Genomic DNA, 16,526 nt, shown 5'->3' with positions numbered 1-16,526 from the left:
ATATCTCGCAAATCGCGATTTTGATGAAATTTAACTGTCATTTCCTTCCCGTTGGAGATATTTCGACGTTTAAGCGCTCGTTGAACTCCATTTTACAGTGCAAATGCATTGCACTACCGTTTAAGCGTCGAAACAATCAAAATAGCTCACAAATCGCTAAGATTTCATCGATTTTGACGAAAAATAGCCGTCATTTCCATCCCGTTGGAGATATTTCGACGTCTAAGCACTCGTTGAAGTACATTTCACAGTGCTAATGCAATGCACAACCGTTTAAGCGTCAAAACAATCAAAATATCTCGCAAATCGCGATTTTGCCGAAAAATAGCCGTCATTTCCTGCCCGTTGGAGATATTTCGACGTTTAAGCACTCGTTGAACTCCATTTCACAGTGCTAATGCAACGCACAACCATTTAAGCGTCGAAACAATCAAAATATGTCGCAAATCGCGAAGATTTCGTCGATTTTGACGAAAAAGAGCCGTCATTTCCTTCCCGTTGGAGATATTTCGACGTTTAAGCACTCGTTGAACTCCATTTCACAGTGCTAATGCAATGCACTACCGTTTAAGCGTCGAAACAATCAAAATATCTCGCAAATCGCGATTTTGATGAAAATTAACTGTCATTTCCTTCCCGTTGGAGATATTTCGACGTTTAAGCGCTCGTTGAACTCCATTTTACAGTGCAAATGCATTGCACTACCGTTTAAGCGTCGAAACAATCAGAATAGCTCGCAAATCGCGAAGATTTCGTCGATTTTGACGAAAAATAGCCTTCATTTCCTTCCCGTTGGAGATATTTCGACCTTTAAGCACTCGTTGAACTCCATTTCACAGTGCTAATGCAATGCACAACCATTTAAGCGTCGAAACAATCAAAATATCTCGCAAATCGCGACGATTTCGTCGATTTTGACGAAAAAGAGCAGTCATTTCCTTCCCGTTGGAGATATTTCGACGTTTAAGCACTCGTTGAACTCCATTTCACAGTGCTAATGCAACGCACAACCATTTAAGCGTCGAAACAATCAAAATATGTCGCAAATCGCGAAGATTTCGTCGATTTTGACGAAAAAGAGCCGTCATTTCCTTCCCGTTGGAGATATTTCGACGTTTAAGCACTCGTTGAACTCCATTTCACAGTGCTAATGCAATGCACTACCGTTTAAGCGTCGAAACAATCAAAATATCTCGCAAATCGCGATTTTGATGAAAATTAACTGTCATTTCCTTCCCGTTGGAGATATTTCGACGTTTAAGCGCTCGTTGAACTCCATTTTACAGTGCAAATGCATTGCACTACCGTTTAAGCGTCGAAACAATCAAAATAGCTCGCAAATCGCGAAGATTTCGTCGATTTTGACGAAAAATAGCCTTCATTTCCTTCCCGTTGGAGATATTTCGACGTTTAAGCACTCGTTGAACGCCATTTCACAGTGCTAATGCAATGCACAACCGTTTAAGCGTCGAAACAATCAAAATATCTCGCAAATCGCGACGATTTCGTCGATTTTGACGAAAAAGAGCCGTCATTTCCTTCCCGTTGGAGATATTTCGACGTTTAAGCACTCGTTGAACTCCATTTCACAGTGCTAATGCAATGCACTACCGTTTAAGCGTCGAAACAATCAAAATATCTCGCAAATCGCGATTTTGATGAAATTTAACTGTCATTTCCTTCCCGTTGGAGATATTTCGACGTTTAAGCGCTCGTTGAACTCCATTTTACAGTGCAAATGCATTGCACTACCGTTTAAGCGTCGAAACAATCAAAATAGCTCACAAATCGCTAAGATTTCATCGATTTTGACGAAAAATAGCCGTCATTTCCATCCCGTTGGAGATATTTCGACGTCTAAGCACTCGTTGAAGTACATTTCACAGTGCTAATGCAATGCACAACCGTTTAAGCGTCAAAACAATCAAAATATCTCGCAAATCGCGATTTTGCCGAAAAATAGCCGTCATTTCCTGCCCGTTGGAGATATTTCGACGTTTAAGCACTCGTTGAACTCCATTTCACAGTGCTAATGCAACGCACAACCATTTAAGCGTCGAAACAATCAAAATATGTCGCAAATCGCGAAGATTTCGTCGATTTTGACGAAAAAGAGCCGTCATTTCCTTCCCGTTGGAGATATTTCGACGTTTAAGCACTCGTTGAACTCCATTTCACAGTGCTAATGCAATGCACTACCGTTTAAGCGTCGAAACAATCAAAATATCTCGCAAATCGCGATTTTGATGAAAATTAACTGTCATTTCCTTCCCGTTGGAGATATTTCGACGTTTAAGCGCTCGTTGAACTCCATTTTACAGTGCAAATGCATTGCACTACCGTTTAAGCGTCGAAACAATCAGAATAGCTCGCAAATCGCGAAGATTTCGTCGATTTTGACGAAAAATAGCCTTCATTTCCTTCCCGTTGGAGATATTTCGACCTTTAAGCACTCGTTGAACTCCATTTCACAGTGCTAATGCAATGCACAACCATTTAAGCGTCGAAACAATCAAAATATCTCGCAAATCGCGACGATTTCGTCGATTTTGACGAAAAAGAGCAGTCATTTCCTTCCCGTTGGAGATATTTCGACGTTTAAGCACTCGTTGAACTCCATTTCACAGTGCTAATGCAATGCACAACCGTTTAAGCGTCGAAACAATCAAAATATCTCGCAAATCGCGATTTTGATGAAAATTAACTGTCATTTCCTTCCCGTTGGAGATATTTCGACGTTTAAGCACTCGTTGCACTCCATTTCACAGTGCTAATGCAATGCACAACCGTTTAAGCGTCGAAACAATCAAAATATCTCGCAAATGGCGATTTTGATGAAAATTAATTGTCATTTCCTTCCCGTTGGAGATATTTCGACGTTTAAGCGCTCGTTGAAATCCATTTTACAGTGCAAATGCATTGCACAACCGTTTAAGCGTCGAAACAATCAAAATAGCTCGCAAATCGCGAAGATTTCGTCGATTTTGACGAAAAGTAGCCGTTATTTCCTTCCCGTTTTAGATATTTCGACGTTTAAGCACTCGTTGAACTACATTTCACAGTGCTAATGCAATGCACAACCGTTTAAGCGTCGAAACAATCAAAATATCTCGCAAATCGCGAAGATTCCGTCGATTTTGACGAAAAATAACCGTCATTTCCTTCCCGTTGGAGATATTTCGACGTTTACGCACTCGTTGCACTCCATTTCACAGTGCTAATGCAATGCACGACCGTTTAAGCGTCGAAACAATCAAAATATCTCGCAAATCGCGATTTTGCCGAAAAATAGCCGTCATTTCCTGCCCGTTGGAGATATTTCGACGTTTAAGCACTCGTTGAACTCCATTTCACAGTGCAAATGCAATGCACAACCATTTAAGCGTCGAAACAATCAAAATATCTCGCAAATCGAGAAGATTTCGTCGATTTTGACGAAAAATAGCCGTTATTTCCTTCCCGTTGGAGATATTTCGACGTTGAAGCACTCGTTGAACTCCATTTCACAGTGCTAATGCAATGCACAACCGTTTAAGTGTCGAAACAATCAAAATATCTCGCAAATCGCGATTTTGATGAAAATTAACTGTCATTTCCTTCCCGCTGGAGATATTTCGACGTTTAAGCGCTCGTTGAACTCCATTTCACAGTGCTAATGCAATGCACAACCATTTAAGCGTCGAAACAATCAAAATATCTCGCAAATCGCGACGATTTCGTCGATTTTCACGAAAAATAGCCGTCATTTCCTTCCCGTTGGAGATATTTCGACGTTTAAGCACTCGTTGAACGCCATTTCACAGTGCTAATGCAATGCACAACCGTTTAAGCGTCGAAGCAATCAAAATATCTCGCAAATCGCGAAGATTTCGTCGATTTTGACGAGAAATAACCGTCATTTCCTTCCCGTTGGAGATATTTCGACGTTGAAGCACTCGTTGAACTCCATTTCACAGTGCTAATGCAATGCACAACCGTTTAAGTGTCGAAACAATCAAAATATCTCGTAAATCGCGATTTTGATGAAAATTAACTGTCATTTCCTTCCCATTGGAGATATTTCGACGTTTAAGCGCTCGTTGAACTCCATTTTACAATGCAAATGCATTGCACTACCGTTTTAGCGTCGAAACAATCAAAATATCTCGCAAATCGCGAAGATTTCGTCGATTTTGACGAGAAATAACCGTCATTTCCTTCCCGTTGGAGATATTTCGACGTTTAAGCACTCGTTGAACTCCATTTCACAGTGCTAATGCAATGCACTACCGTTTAAGCGTCGAAACAATCAAAATATCTCGCAAATCGCGATTTTGATGAAAATTAACTGTCATTTCCTTCCCGTTGGAGATATTTCGACGTTTAAGCGCTCGTTGAACTCCATTTCACAGTGCTAATGCAATGCACAACAATTTAAGCGTCGAAACAATCAAAATATCTCGCAAATCGCGACGATTTCGTCGATTTTCACGAAAAATAGCCGTCATTTCCTTCCCGTTGGAGATATTTCGACGTTTAAGCACTCGTTGAACGCCATTTCACAGTGCTAATGCAATGCACAACCGTTTAAGCGTCGAAGCAATCAAAATATCTCGCAAATCGCGAAGATTTCGTCGATTTTGACGAGAAATAACCGTCATTTCCTTCCCGTTGGAGATATTTCGACGTTGAAGCACTCGTTGAACTCCATTTCACAGTGCTAATGCAATGCACAACCGTTTAAGTGTCGAAACAATCAAAATATCTCGTAAATCGCGATTTTGATGAAAATTAACTGTCATTTCCTTCCCATTGGAGATATTTCGACGTTTAAGCGCTCGTTGAACTCCATTTTACAATGCAAATGCATTGCACTACCGTTTTAGCGTCGAAACAATCAAAATATCTCGCAAATCGCGAAGATTTCGTCGATTTTGACGAAAAATAGCCTTCATTTCCTTCCCGTTGGAGATATTTCGACCTTTAAGCACTCGTTGAACTCCATTTCACAGTGCTAATGCAATGCACAACCATTTAAGCGTCGAAACAATCAAAATATCTCGCAAATCGCGAAGATTTCGTCGATTTTGACGAGAAATAACCGTCATTTCCTTCCCGTTGGAGATATTTCGACGTTGAAGCACTCGTTGAACTCCATTTCACAGTGCTAATGCAATGCACAACCGTTTAAGTGTCGAAACAATCAAAATATCTCGCAAATCGCGAAGATTTCGTCGATTTTGACGAGAAATAACCGTCATTTCCTTCCCGTTGGAGATATTTCGACGTTTAAGCACTCGTTGAACTCCATTTCACAGTGCTAATGCAATGCACAACCGTTTAAGCGTCGAAACAATCAAAATATCTCGCAAATCGCGATTTTGATGAAAATTAACTGTCATTTCCTTCCCGTTGGAGATATTTCGACGTTTAAGCACTCGTTGCACTCCATTTCACAGTGCTAATGCAATGCACAACCGTTTAAGCGTCGAAACAATCAAAATATCTCGCAAATCGCGATTTTGATGAAAATTAACTGTCATTTCCTTCCCGTTGGAGATATTTCGACGTTTAAGCGCTCGTTGAACTCCATTTTACAGTGCAAATGCATTGCACTACCGTTTAAGCGTCGAAACAATCAAAATAGCTCGCAAATCGCGAAGATTTCGTCGATTTTGACGAAAAATAGCCTTCATTTCCTTCCCGTTGGAGATATTTCGACGTTTACGCACTCGTTGCACTCCATTTCACAGTGCTAATGCAATGCACGACCGTTTAAGCGTCGAAACAATCAAAATATCTCGCAATTCGCGATTTTGCCGAAAAATAGCCGTCATTTCCTGCCCGTTGGAGATATTTCGACGTTTAAGCACTCGTTGAACTCCATTTCACAGTGCTAATGCAATGCACAACCATTTAAGCGTCGAAACAATCAAAATATCTCGCAAATCGAGAAGATTTCGTCGATTTTGACGAAAAATAGCCGTTATTTCCGTCCCGTTGGAGATATTTCGACGTTGAAGCACTCGTTGAACTCCATTTCACAGTGCTAATGCAATGCACAACCGTTTAAGTGTCGAAACAATCAAAATATCTCGCAAATCGCGATTTTGATGAAAATTAACTGTCATTTCCTTCCCGTTGGAGATATTTCGACGTTTAAGCGCTCGTTGAACTCCATTTTACAATGCAAATGCATTGCACTACCGTTTAAGCGTCGAAACAATCAAAATAGCTCGCAAATCGCGAAGATTTCGTCGATTTTGACGAAAAATAGCCTTCATTTCCTTCCCGTTGGAGATATTTCGACCTTTAAGCACTCGTTGAACTCCATTTCACAGTGCTAATGCAATGCACAACCATTTAAGCGTCGAAACAATCAAAATATCTCGCAAATCGCGACGATTTCGTCGATTTTGACGAAAAATAGCCGTCATTTCCTTCCCGTTGGAGATATTTCGACGTTTAAGCACTCGTTGAACGCCATTTCACAGTGCTAATGCAATGCACAACCGTTTAAGCGTCGAAGCAATCAAAATATGTCGCAAATCGCGAAGATTTCGTCGATTTTGACGAGAAATAACCGTCATTTCCTTCCCGTTGGAGATATTTCGACGTTTAAGCACTCGTTGAACTCCATTTCACAGTGCTAATGCAATGCACAACCGTTTAAGCGTCGAAACAATCAAAATATCTCGCAAATCGCGATTTTGATGAAAATTAACTGTCATTTCCTTCCCGTTGGAGATATTTCGACGTTTAAGCACTCGTTGCACTCCATTTCACAGTGCTAATGCAATGCACAACCGTTTAAGCGTCGAAACAATCAAAATATCTCGCAAATCGCGATTTTGATGAAAATTAACTGTCATTTCCTTCCCGTTGGAGATATTTCGACGTTTAAGCGCTCGTTGAAATCCATTTTACAGTGCAAATGCATTGCACTACCTGTTACGTATCAATTTGTTTGTTTAAATCGATCAAATCTACGGTTGGATTTTACTGAAAAATTTTTTTTTTTTTTTTTTTTTTTTTATAGTTGAGTTTGAGTTTTGAATTTAATCGGAAAAGAAATAAATTTAAATGATGTTATTGTGTATTTAATTCCGATTTAGGTTATTAATTAATACGGTAGTTGCTGCCACCAGAAATAGTCCAAAGACTATTTCAAAATATTTTATTTTTTATTATTTTCTTTTGCGTTTAATAGGTAGCGTTAACTGACGCTTAATGCAACTGGTAAACGAATTTCACTTTTCGGCTAACCTGCTATGCGCAGGGATACTAGCGCGGGAGAGGATTAAAGCTGGGTACAATAAATATTTTTCCTCGTCGAACGGATTTTTACTTGAATGTGATATGGGTTAGGTTATTATATATATGTAATATCGTGATATAATGTGTTTACAATGAGTGGACAATAGAGATGTTAATCAGACAGAAAAAGACGATTGTTGTTCAACCTGAACTATTCACGCCAAACGCACAGAAAACAGCGCAATCCACACTCTCTCGGCAACGCCACTCGCAACCTCTGTCTCCGCTCAGCTCGCACTCGGCTCCTCGACTAGCACTCTGCTTTTCGACTAACTCTCTGGTCGTTGCCGCATTCTGTTGTCTTTTTCCTAGGCCCACCGCACACGTGTTCTGCAGACGCTCGTGGCCAGGGTCACGTAGGTCTTTTCCACGAAACTATGCACTTGAAAAGACCGATGACACATTGATGGGCCCGACGGCGCCTCGGCTCTCGCGACATTGTTCATAGTTCGCCCGATATTTCTTAGGCCTTTCGTCCACGATACTACATATATATATTTGATTAGCTAGATATATATATTTTAGCGTTGCTGGATTAGATAGGAATGTGAGATTGTTTGTTGTTTTATATAAATTTATTTTTTCGTTTGACTTCCTCTTCTCTTTTAATTTCGCTGTTAAGACCGAAACTCAATTCATTTACCCCGATGGATTCTGTCGCCACGATTTTCTTGCCTTTTGAGTTTAGCTATCGAGGATAATTCTAACAATCCTATCTGTGTGGGACTCGTGTGATTTCGCCAGCCTTGCCCAAAGACGGGTAATAATTTACCAACAGTGGGAGGAGGAAGGCGAAGATCGATGGGTGTTCTCGATAATTGAAAACACCGTTCGCACAAGCCGACACAACGGACAACTCCTTTGTTTAAAATTTAAGCAATGTTTCTATCTTAAAAACCGTAAATGAAATCGATGATAGGAGGTTTTGATTCAATTCTCGAGGACAACGAGATTGCCAGAGAAGAAGAAAGTTTTTTAAATTTAATTTTCTTACCTTGAGGAAAAGGTGCTATCGGGTGCCATCACTCCAGCTGTCCCGGTGATCGTCGAAGGTTGTTGGGTTTATTATTTAATCTCGAATATAGTTTTCTATCAACCTTTACTTTATTAAACTATTTCGATACAAATTGAGTGACTTGCTAACTGAATTGATATCGTAATGAAGACTTAAAATTTTACTTTATTTAATCGCGACTCTCTTTTCTTTATCGAAAAACTAAAGACCCCGAAACGCAAAATACTTATACAAATTTCTAGACGCAAAGAATAATGAGCCGTAATAACAAACGATCGCAAACTAATGAACGAATAATGAACTGAAGAACGAATAAAGAATTAAAGAACGAATAATGCACGAATAAAGAACGCCGCGCTATGTTGCATCGCTTATTTATAATGCCATCCCCCACGGGGTGGTGGTCCGCTGGGGGTACGCTTCCGTGGGAATCGGGATGTTGCAGTTTGGGCTTCTTGGAATCGTACGTGACAAAATGTAAATTTCATATTTCGACTTAGTTTTTTATCAGTCCTGTGTTTCCGCTGAGCTAGCGTCTAGGAGATTTGAAGCATTCCACGCTGATCTAGTCCTTTCCGCGAGAAACTTCCACGTGCTGTACCGTGGGAATTACCGGTGTTTCTTCGGCGCGTGGAAGGGCTGGTGGCTTCAGCATCATTATCATTTTAAAGTTTGCTCGGGCAACACGCGCAACTCCGCTGCTCTCCCATAACAAAGACCTCCTCCTTCGAATTGTTTTGCGTAAGTTTGGATGTTTGCATATTAAGATTGTTTTGTGATTTTGATTGTTTTTCCCTTTTTTGCTATTTCCTTAGGCTTCGGTGATCGACGTTCGAACCATGTTTGCTGAGTCGTTTCTATCAGAGGTTCCTTTCCAGACTTCCCTGGTACGTATTTAGTCTTATTTTTAGTTCGTTTGGTTCGTCCTGTTTCGTTTTATTTAAAATATACCGTGTTGTTTCCAGCCCAAGCGAAAGAGGGATTCCGAAGAGCCCATGGGCGACTCGGGGGAACCCATCAAGCGCATGCGGCCTTGTGATGGACCACGAGTGTCGGGGAGTTTGGAGGAACTGTTTTACATTGGTGCCGAGGCTGTGTCGAAATTGGGTTTTGACGATTTAGTTACTTTCGACGAGAATTTCTTTGATGCGGAGACCGTCATATTGGAGAGGGAACCCCCTCTGGTTGAAATCGTCGATACCGAGCGTTGCGTGAAAGTTCGTTTTGCGAATGAAATTCCCGAAGAGGTTTTGGAGGCACATCATCGTCACCATGCTTCTGGGAGAAAGGGAATTTCCCCTGTTGTGCGCTATTGGTGTATGTGTGAGTTCAGCGAACTTTATCCCGGAGCTCCTTGCTTCGATTTTAATTTATTGTAGCTGCCTCAATTTTGTTGGTTCGCTGTTTTGATGTTCCTTATTATTATTAATTTTGTGTTCAATATGTGTATGTATATATATATATATATATATATATATATATATATATATATATATATTTTAGTCTGATAGTGTTAGGTTATCTATTTTACATTTGTTAATTTTTTTAATTTTTATATTTCCCCCCTTTTATTTAAATATATATATATATATTTTTACATTTGTAGTTGCCCATAAAATTTATTAAAGAAAAGTGTTAACAATGTGTTTTCATGATTTGTTTCTCGCGCCTGACTTCCATTAATCCCTAATATTCCTGTCGCCATGACGCGTGTAAATCCAACATGGCCGCTCATAAATGTCATCAGTAAAGTTTTTAGTGACGGGTCTTTAGTTTTGTTTGATATCGAAGTAATTTTCGTCTGTCGCTCGTTTTTTCCTTATTCTACCGCAATTAGAACATTTATTTATTAATATTATTAAATAGTATAACTCGTGTGAATATACGTATATATATATATGTTTATGTTGTGTGTCACTTCAGTATAACTAATGTTTTGTAATTCTTCGATTGCATTATTTATTGTTTCGAGTAGTTTATTTTATAGAGTATTCGATAATATAAAACATATGCACTCACAGATACATATATATATATATATATACGTATTTATATGCACATTTCTCTTGCCCATGTAATGTTCATACGAAATGAAATGTTAATTATTTATTTTATATTAATTTCTTTTAATAAGATAGAACACACACACGCACGCGTATATATGTATATATTTCTGGCAAAGTGATTTTCATTCAGATTCTTTAGTGATATAGTGTTGTGTATGTGGGTTAACGAATATAAAGGAGAATTAGCTACAATATTTCAACGACCGGGAGAAGATATTTTGGACTACGTAGATCGCGTCAAAGATCTCAGACTGGCGATAATGAACGGGGAAAAATGCGAGTACGGCACCGTATTTCAAGATAGGATAGATCGAGACACGAGGGAAGCTTTCGTTAAGGGGCTCCCAAACGAGGTGTATTTACGAGTAAAGATAGCAGGATACCAATCCTTGGACGATGCGTACCGCCAAGCCGTGAAAGCAACACGAGAATTAAAACAAGTGAACAATAGAATCCGATACCGACATCCGACACCTTCGGATAATTATAACCAAAACAACGTTCATCCACCATACAATAGTACCTATACTGTAAACAACCGCCAGAACTGGAGATTTGTACCGCCGTCGCGGAAACATCTAAACAACCCGGGAATAGAAGAAAATGTCAGGAAAGAAACAAGAGCAATAATTTGGGAAGAAAAATGCATAAATAAATACCTCGATAGAGATCTAAATCAAAAGAGAGATGCTGATCATTTCAACCAATCAACTTTTCAATGCAAATACCATTCCGTTGCTGTGATAAGGCATAATGTCACGTTAAATAATAAAAGGACGCACGGTGCCATAGACAGGATCATGAGTGAGAAATTTTCTGAGTTACCAAACAAGATAAATAATATTAGTGCCAAAGAACTTTCAGACGAAGCAGAAACTAGGAAATTGAACGACGAGACGACAGGCAATGCTTATCCACTGCCTAACATCACAGAGATATTGGACCCGCTGGGAAATGCGAATTGCCTCTCCACGTTCGACTTGGCAAAGATACAAAAGCAAGACTCCACGAATTTCGTGAATGTTTCAACCATAATAGGAAAAGAGATAGCAAGTGCATCTCACTCAAAAACTTCTATAAAACCAACAGAAGGAAAATAAAAGTATAGCTATTCCTAACTCCAAAACAGAATCTATAAACAAAAGGGTTTGTAACAAAAATTCAAAGAATAATTCCAAATCTACCAAAAATACTCCTAAACGTTCCTTACAAATAAATAATAATTTAATTACAATAAGCACTTCCAGTGAAACTATTCATCCTGAAAAGGTAGAGGAAAATAAAGGTGTTGTGAATAAAGTAAATAAAGAAGAAAAAGGGGTAACTAAGAAAAAGGATTCTAAACATTTTCAAGCTGAAGAAACGCAAGTCCAACGAGCTCGAAGAAATCAAAAGGGAGAAAATAGGGAATCACCAGTCGAAGATATATATAAAAACTTGAATAAATACGCTAGCCATTAGATTATAATTGGATTAAAAATACTTTATTGGTTACTACATCTAATATTTGACGTAGGTAACATAGTAGGTAGTGCTGATCTTATGATTCCCCCAGGAAAATATAGATGGTATCACACTATACTATATACAAAACATTTTTGGGTTAATATGGCTGCGGCACTTTCAAAAATTTGTATCTTGAATGCTATTAGCAAGCAATTGGATAATTGGATCGATGTCAGTAAACCTGCGTCCTGGCGCAAAATAAAAACTAAAATGAAGGAAAGGAACAAAATTCTCCCCGCACGAATTAGTTTCGGACATCTAGCCAAAGAACCTATTGGTGAAGTAACAATCGAAGAGAACACGGAACCAACATGCGCAGAATATCTCAAAGATCTGTTCAATAAAATTAACACTGTACAACGAATGGCAAAAGAAAATTTGATAAAATCCAAACTAAGATCAAAGGAATATTACGACCGACGAATCAACCCTCAAGATTTTAAAATAGGAGATTCGATATATCTACTAAAAGAACCTAGTAAGGAAAATTCTCCCATCAATATATTAGACGACACAAAGTGCTAGAAATCTTGCAGAACAAAACGTCAAGATTGAAGTAAAAGGGATTCCGCGAACGGTGCACTTAAACAAGCTAAAACTAGCGCATAATCGAAATAAACAATGAATAAAGTGATTTCAGTGGGCAACGTAGTGCAGTAGTGTATGTTGTAGTGCTGTTCGTCGAATAATACAGATATCGAACATCTAAAAGAAAAAAAAAAGAAAATTATTATGTGTACTCCAATTATTGTTTGAATATACAACGTGTTGATTCAATAAATAATTAAAAGAGTGGAAGTGAAAGTTACCTTGTGAACAAGTAATCATCACACGAGAAGGTTTACGTGCAAAATAGGTTATGGATCTCTGTTTGCGGAACACCATGTACGACAGCCAGCTGAAAATAAATGAACAAATTAACTTCAATTGCCTTAATGCAAAATACAACATTACTAAACCTTATAACAATACTGTGGAAGCATGGCGCTGTTCGTTGAACAACACAGATAGCGGAAACCTGAAAAGAAAAGAAGTTTATTACGAGTGCTCCCATTACTGTTTGAATGTAAAACGTGTTAGTTCAACGAATAACTAAAACAGTGAAAGTGCAACTCACCTCGTGAACAATTAATCACCATACAAGGAAGTGTACATACATGAATTTTGAAGATTAACAAGAAGAAATAAAGTAGCTGATAAGTGTAGAAAGTGGTTAGAAAATAATTAAGATAGATTAATTGAAAGTAAAAGGATATTTTATTATGTATTAATCTACGTAGTATTGTTATATGATTATATCTAACATGTAGAAGCGGATTTTGTAATGCACAATAGCGGTCGCACACACAATGCATTATACACATATTAAATTAAATAAACTAAACAGTACCTTTATGGCCACAGATATAAGACGATTGAAGATAACCGTAGTAAGTATCCAAGGCATATCGAAGAATCAGATGATGTTGTGGGAATGATCTAGGTAAGTGATGCAGCATCGAAAGAGTAGAATCTGAAGAATTACAGACAATGTTAATCTAACAAATAGATTTTAATGACTAATAAGGAAACTAATTCATATCATACACAAAATAATAACAAGTAGCAAGTACAAGCAATAATAAATTAATAGGGAAAATAAGAAAGGTCAATAAACACAGGAATAGGTTAGAAATTAATCAAGATAGACTAACTAAATATTAACAACATGACCGAACTCGGTGCAAAAGAATAAAGTTACGCTACACAAAATATCTGGTAACACAATACACAAAAAACATTAACTAAATTAAACAAGACTTATATAAATGCAAGTCGTGTATAATCAAAACAATGACTATTGAAATTCGGTAACAACACAATCCATGCTATCACATTTAAGTAACACACGGTATTGACACACACAATATCATAATACACAAAACAATATTACAGAAACACTACTAAATAAAAATTATAGTAATTAACAATTAATTAGCTATTTCAACAACACGCTACTGTTGACATTAAACCAACGATACACGCAAGCGAACATGTTGAAAAATTCGTCGCGCGTACCCCACATACGCACCTCATCACAAATAATAGCCAATACAATGTCATACAGCATCATAATAGCAATGTTAGGTACTAATAAAAAAAAAAAAAAAAAAAAAAAAAAAAAAAAAAAAAAAAAGGAGAGAGTTAAGGCAAATATATATAGTAAATAACAACTAACATAATCATAACATATTATATATATTATACTATATACAGAGATACAGTATTCATACAAGGAACAGGTCCGAATGAAACATATATAAAAAAAAAAAAAAAAAAAATATATATATATATAATATATATATATATTAACTATTTTAGTATGTGTGTTAACACAAAAGTGTGTGTATTTGAGGTTATGTGTCAATCATTTGATTTCATATATATACATATATATCTTGTAGTGTGACAACATAGTATTGAAGGTTTTGTTTCTAGATTATTGTGCGTTTAGTGTGTGTTTACATATTTGTGTTTGATGATAGAATTTCTGTATGCGATTACTCAGGTCGTTGCGGTGTTAATTACTTTGAGCGTTTGGGCTATCGACAGGTTGTCGCTTAGTCCCAAGTGTTGCGTTGTGTATTCTATTTCTTTTGTAGATTATTAATAGTAGTTTTAGTTTAGAAAATAGATTATTTATATGTTTATATAGAGACGTGCATGTTTCATAATGTAGTTCTTATTTTATAATGCTTTACCGGCATGTAGGCTAGTTTTAAGTATGTATTTTAGATTGTAGAATGCACATAGATTAGTAGTAGTTTAGAATATAGATTTTTATATGTTTGTATAGAGACATGCATGTTTCGTAGCGTAGTTCTTATTTTATAACTCTTTACCGGAACGTAGGCTAGTTTTAAGTATGTATCTTAGATTATCGATTTGAATCAATAATGTAGAATGTGCACACATTAATAGTGGTTTAGAATATAGATTATATATATATTTATATATAGACATGCATGTTTCGTAACGTAGTTCTTATTTTATAACTCTTTACCGGAACGTAGGCTAGTTTTAAGTATGTATCTGTTTAATAGAATGCGCACACATATATATATGTTTCTGACAATGTAACTTTTATTTCTTTAATAATACAATATTGTATGTTTTATGTATTCGTTAGACTATTAGTTTTTAACTTTGTATATACTTATATTTCATAAATTGATAATATTGTATTTATTGCATAGTATTATAAGCGCTAACTCTAATATTTACTAATTTATTACATGCCTAGCATATATGTTTATACTTGTATGTAACTCTCCAAGTTGATTGATTAAAATATATTTATATATACTTGTATTTCTGGCGTTTCAATTATTTCCCCTTTTGTAGTTATTCTTATTTTATGATTTATTTGTTTGGTTCGTAACTCGTTCAATCCGTTAGCTGGTTTTATTTATTTTATTTTACACTGGTTGCATTTATTAGTCGCCCTTGTTTTGTTAATCCTTCCTTTAGTTTCGTAGCGCCGTGTGTTCGTTTGTGCATTCAAATCCTTATTCGCGCGTTTTGTATAGAATGGTTTTCTTGTTCTTGTTACGGCGCGTGCGGAGCGCGGGACGTGACAAAAATAGCTCGCAAATCGCGAAGATTTCGTCGATTTTGACGAAAACTAACTGTCATTTCCTTCCCGTTGGAGATATTTCGACGTTTAAGCGCTCGTTGAACTCCATTTTACACTGCAAACGCAATGCACTACCGTTTAAGCGTCGAAACAAGCAAAATAGCTCTCAAATCGCGAAGATTTCGTCGATTTTGATGAAATCTAGCCGTCATTTCCTTCCCGTTGGATATATTTCGACGTTTAAGCGCTCGTTGAACTCCATTTCACAGTGCAAGTGCAATGCACTACCGTGTCACGTCCCGCGCTCCGCACGCGCCGTAACAAGAACAAGAAACCATTCTATACAAAACACGCGAGTAAGGATTTGAATGCACAAACGAACACGCGGCATCACGAAACGAAAGGAAGGATTAACAAACGAGGGCGATTAACAGATCTAACCAATAAATAAAATACATAGTACAAACAATTCTAAATAAAACAGGAAATAAGAATAACTACAAAAGGGTGAAATAATTGAAATGCCAGGAATATATATATATATATATATATATGTCGGGTTTACATTAGAATTAGGGTTAGGGACGTGAAACGAATCTTCGTTTGGGTTACACGTTGTCGTTATGCAATTGAGAAGACATTGACTAGTGCAAATACGATTATTATAGAACCGGACAGGTAACCGCGGTAGTTAGGTGCTCGAGATACTAATGACAATGATCCTAGGTTCAATAACGAATCCGCGGTCAACGGGATGACAACAGAACGTACTCACAAAGTCTAAGTCTGAGAATAATCACTGATCGCGAAGGCGTTACTCTTGGATCGATGAGATCGCGAGCGAGAATGCCTTTCCCGTCCCGATGATGCCACACAGGAAAACTATAACGGGGTGTGTCTAAGGATACGAGATCATCGGATTCGTCGAGAAAAGTCTTCGTTCAGAAAGTGTTGCTGCTAATTGGTTAATCTCCATATCGGTGGTTAGAAAAGGATGCTAGCCGCCCTCGAGGGAAAGTTGCTAGTG

At 37.5% G+C, this 16,526-nt stretch overlaps 1 protein-coding gene and 1 long non-coding RNA gene across 7 annotated transcripts in view; one reads left to right on the top strand and one right to left on the bottom strand.

Annotated features, from left to right (window-relative positions):
- The window catches only part of LOC126872672 (uncharacterized), a 73,746-nt gene extending 59,513 nt beyond the window's left edge, over positions 1 to 14,233 (bottom strand). For 2 of the 6 annotated variants that reach the window (XM_050632799.1, XM_050632800.1), the window contains exons 1-4: positions 13,882 to 14,233; positions 13,274 to 13,396; positions 12,856 to 12,901; positions 12,693 to 12,781 (exon numbers count right to left, since the gene is read on the bottom strand). In XM_050632799.1, coding sequence (XP_050488756.1) covers positions 12,693 to 12,781; positions 12,856 to 12,901; positions 13,274 to 13,396; positions 13,882 to 13,996 — 373 coding nt within the window. In that variant the 5' untranslated portion in view covers positions 13,997 to 14,233. Of the gene's footprint in view, positions 1 to 12,692; positions 12,782 to 12,855; positions 12,902 to 13,273 lie in introns of all 6 variants that reach the window. The other 4 variants (XM_050632798.1, XR_007692083.1, XR_007692084.1 and 1 more) reach the window with 4 other exon arrangements.
- Positions 1 to 15,234, top strand: part of LOC126872688 (uncharacterized) — a 66,105-nt gene extending 50,871 nt beyond the window's left edge. The window contains exon 3 of the long non-coding RNA XR_007692119.1: positions 14,265 to 15,234. This is a non-coding gene — a long non-coding RNA (uncharacterized LOC126872688). The remainder of the gene's footprint in view (positions 1 to 14,264) is intronic.
- The last annotated feature ends 1,292 nt before the right edge of the window (positions 15,235 to 16,526 follow it).

The sequence above is a fragment of the Bombus huntii genome, chromosome 13 (assembly GCF_024542735.1).
Source record: "Bombus huntii isolate Logan2020A chromosome 13, iyBomHunt1.1, whole genome shotgun sequence".
Taxonomy (NCBI): domain Eukaryota; kingdom Metazoa; phylum Arthropoda; class Insecta; order Hymenoptera; family Apidae; genus Bombus; species Bombus huntii.
The sequence above is the reverse complement of the archived record's forward strand: the minus strand, read 5'-3'. Positions and strand labels throughout refer to the sequence as shown.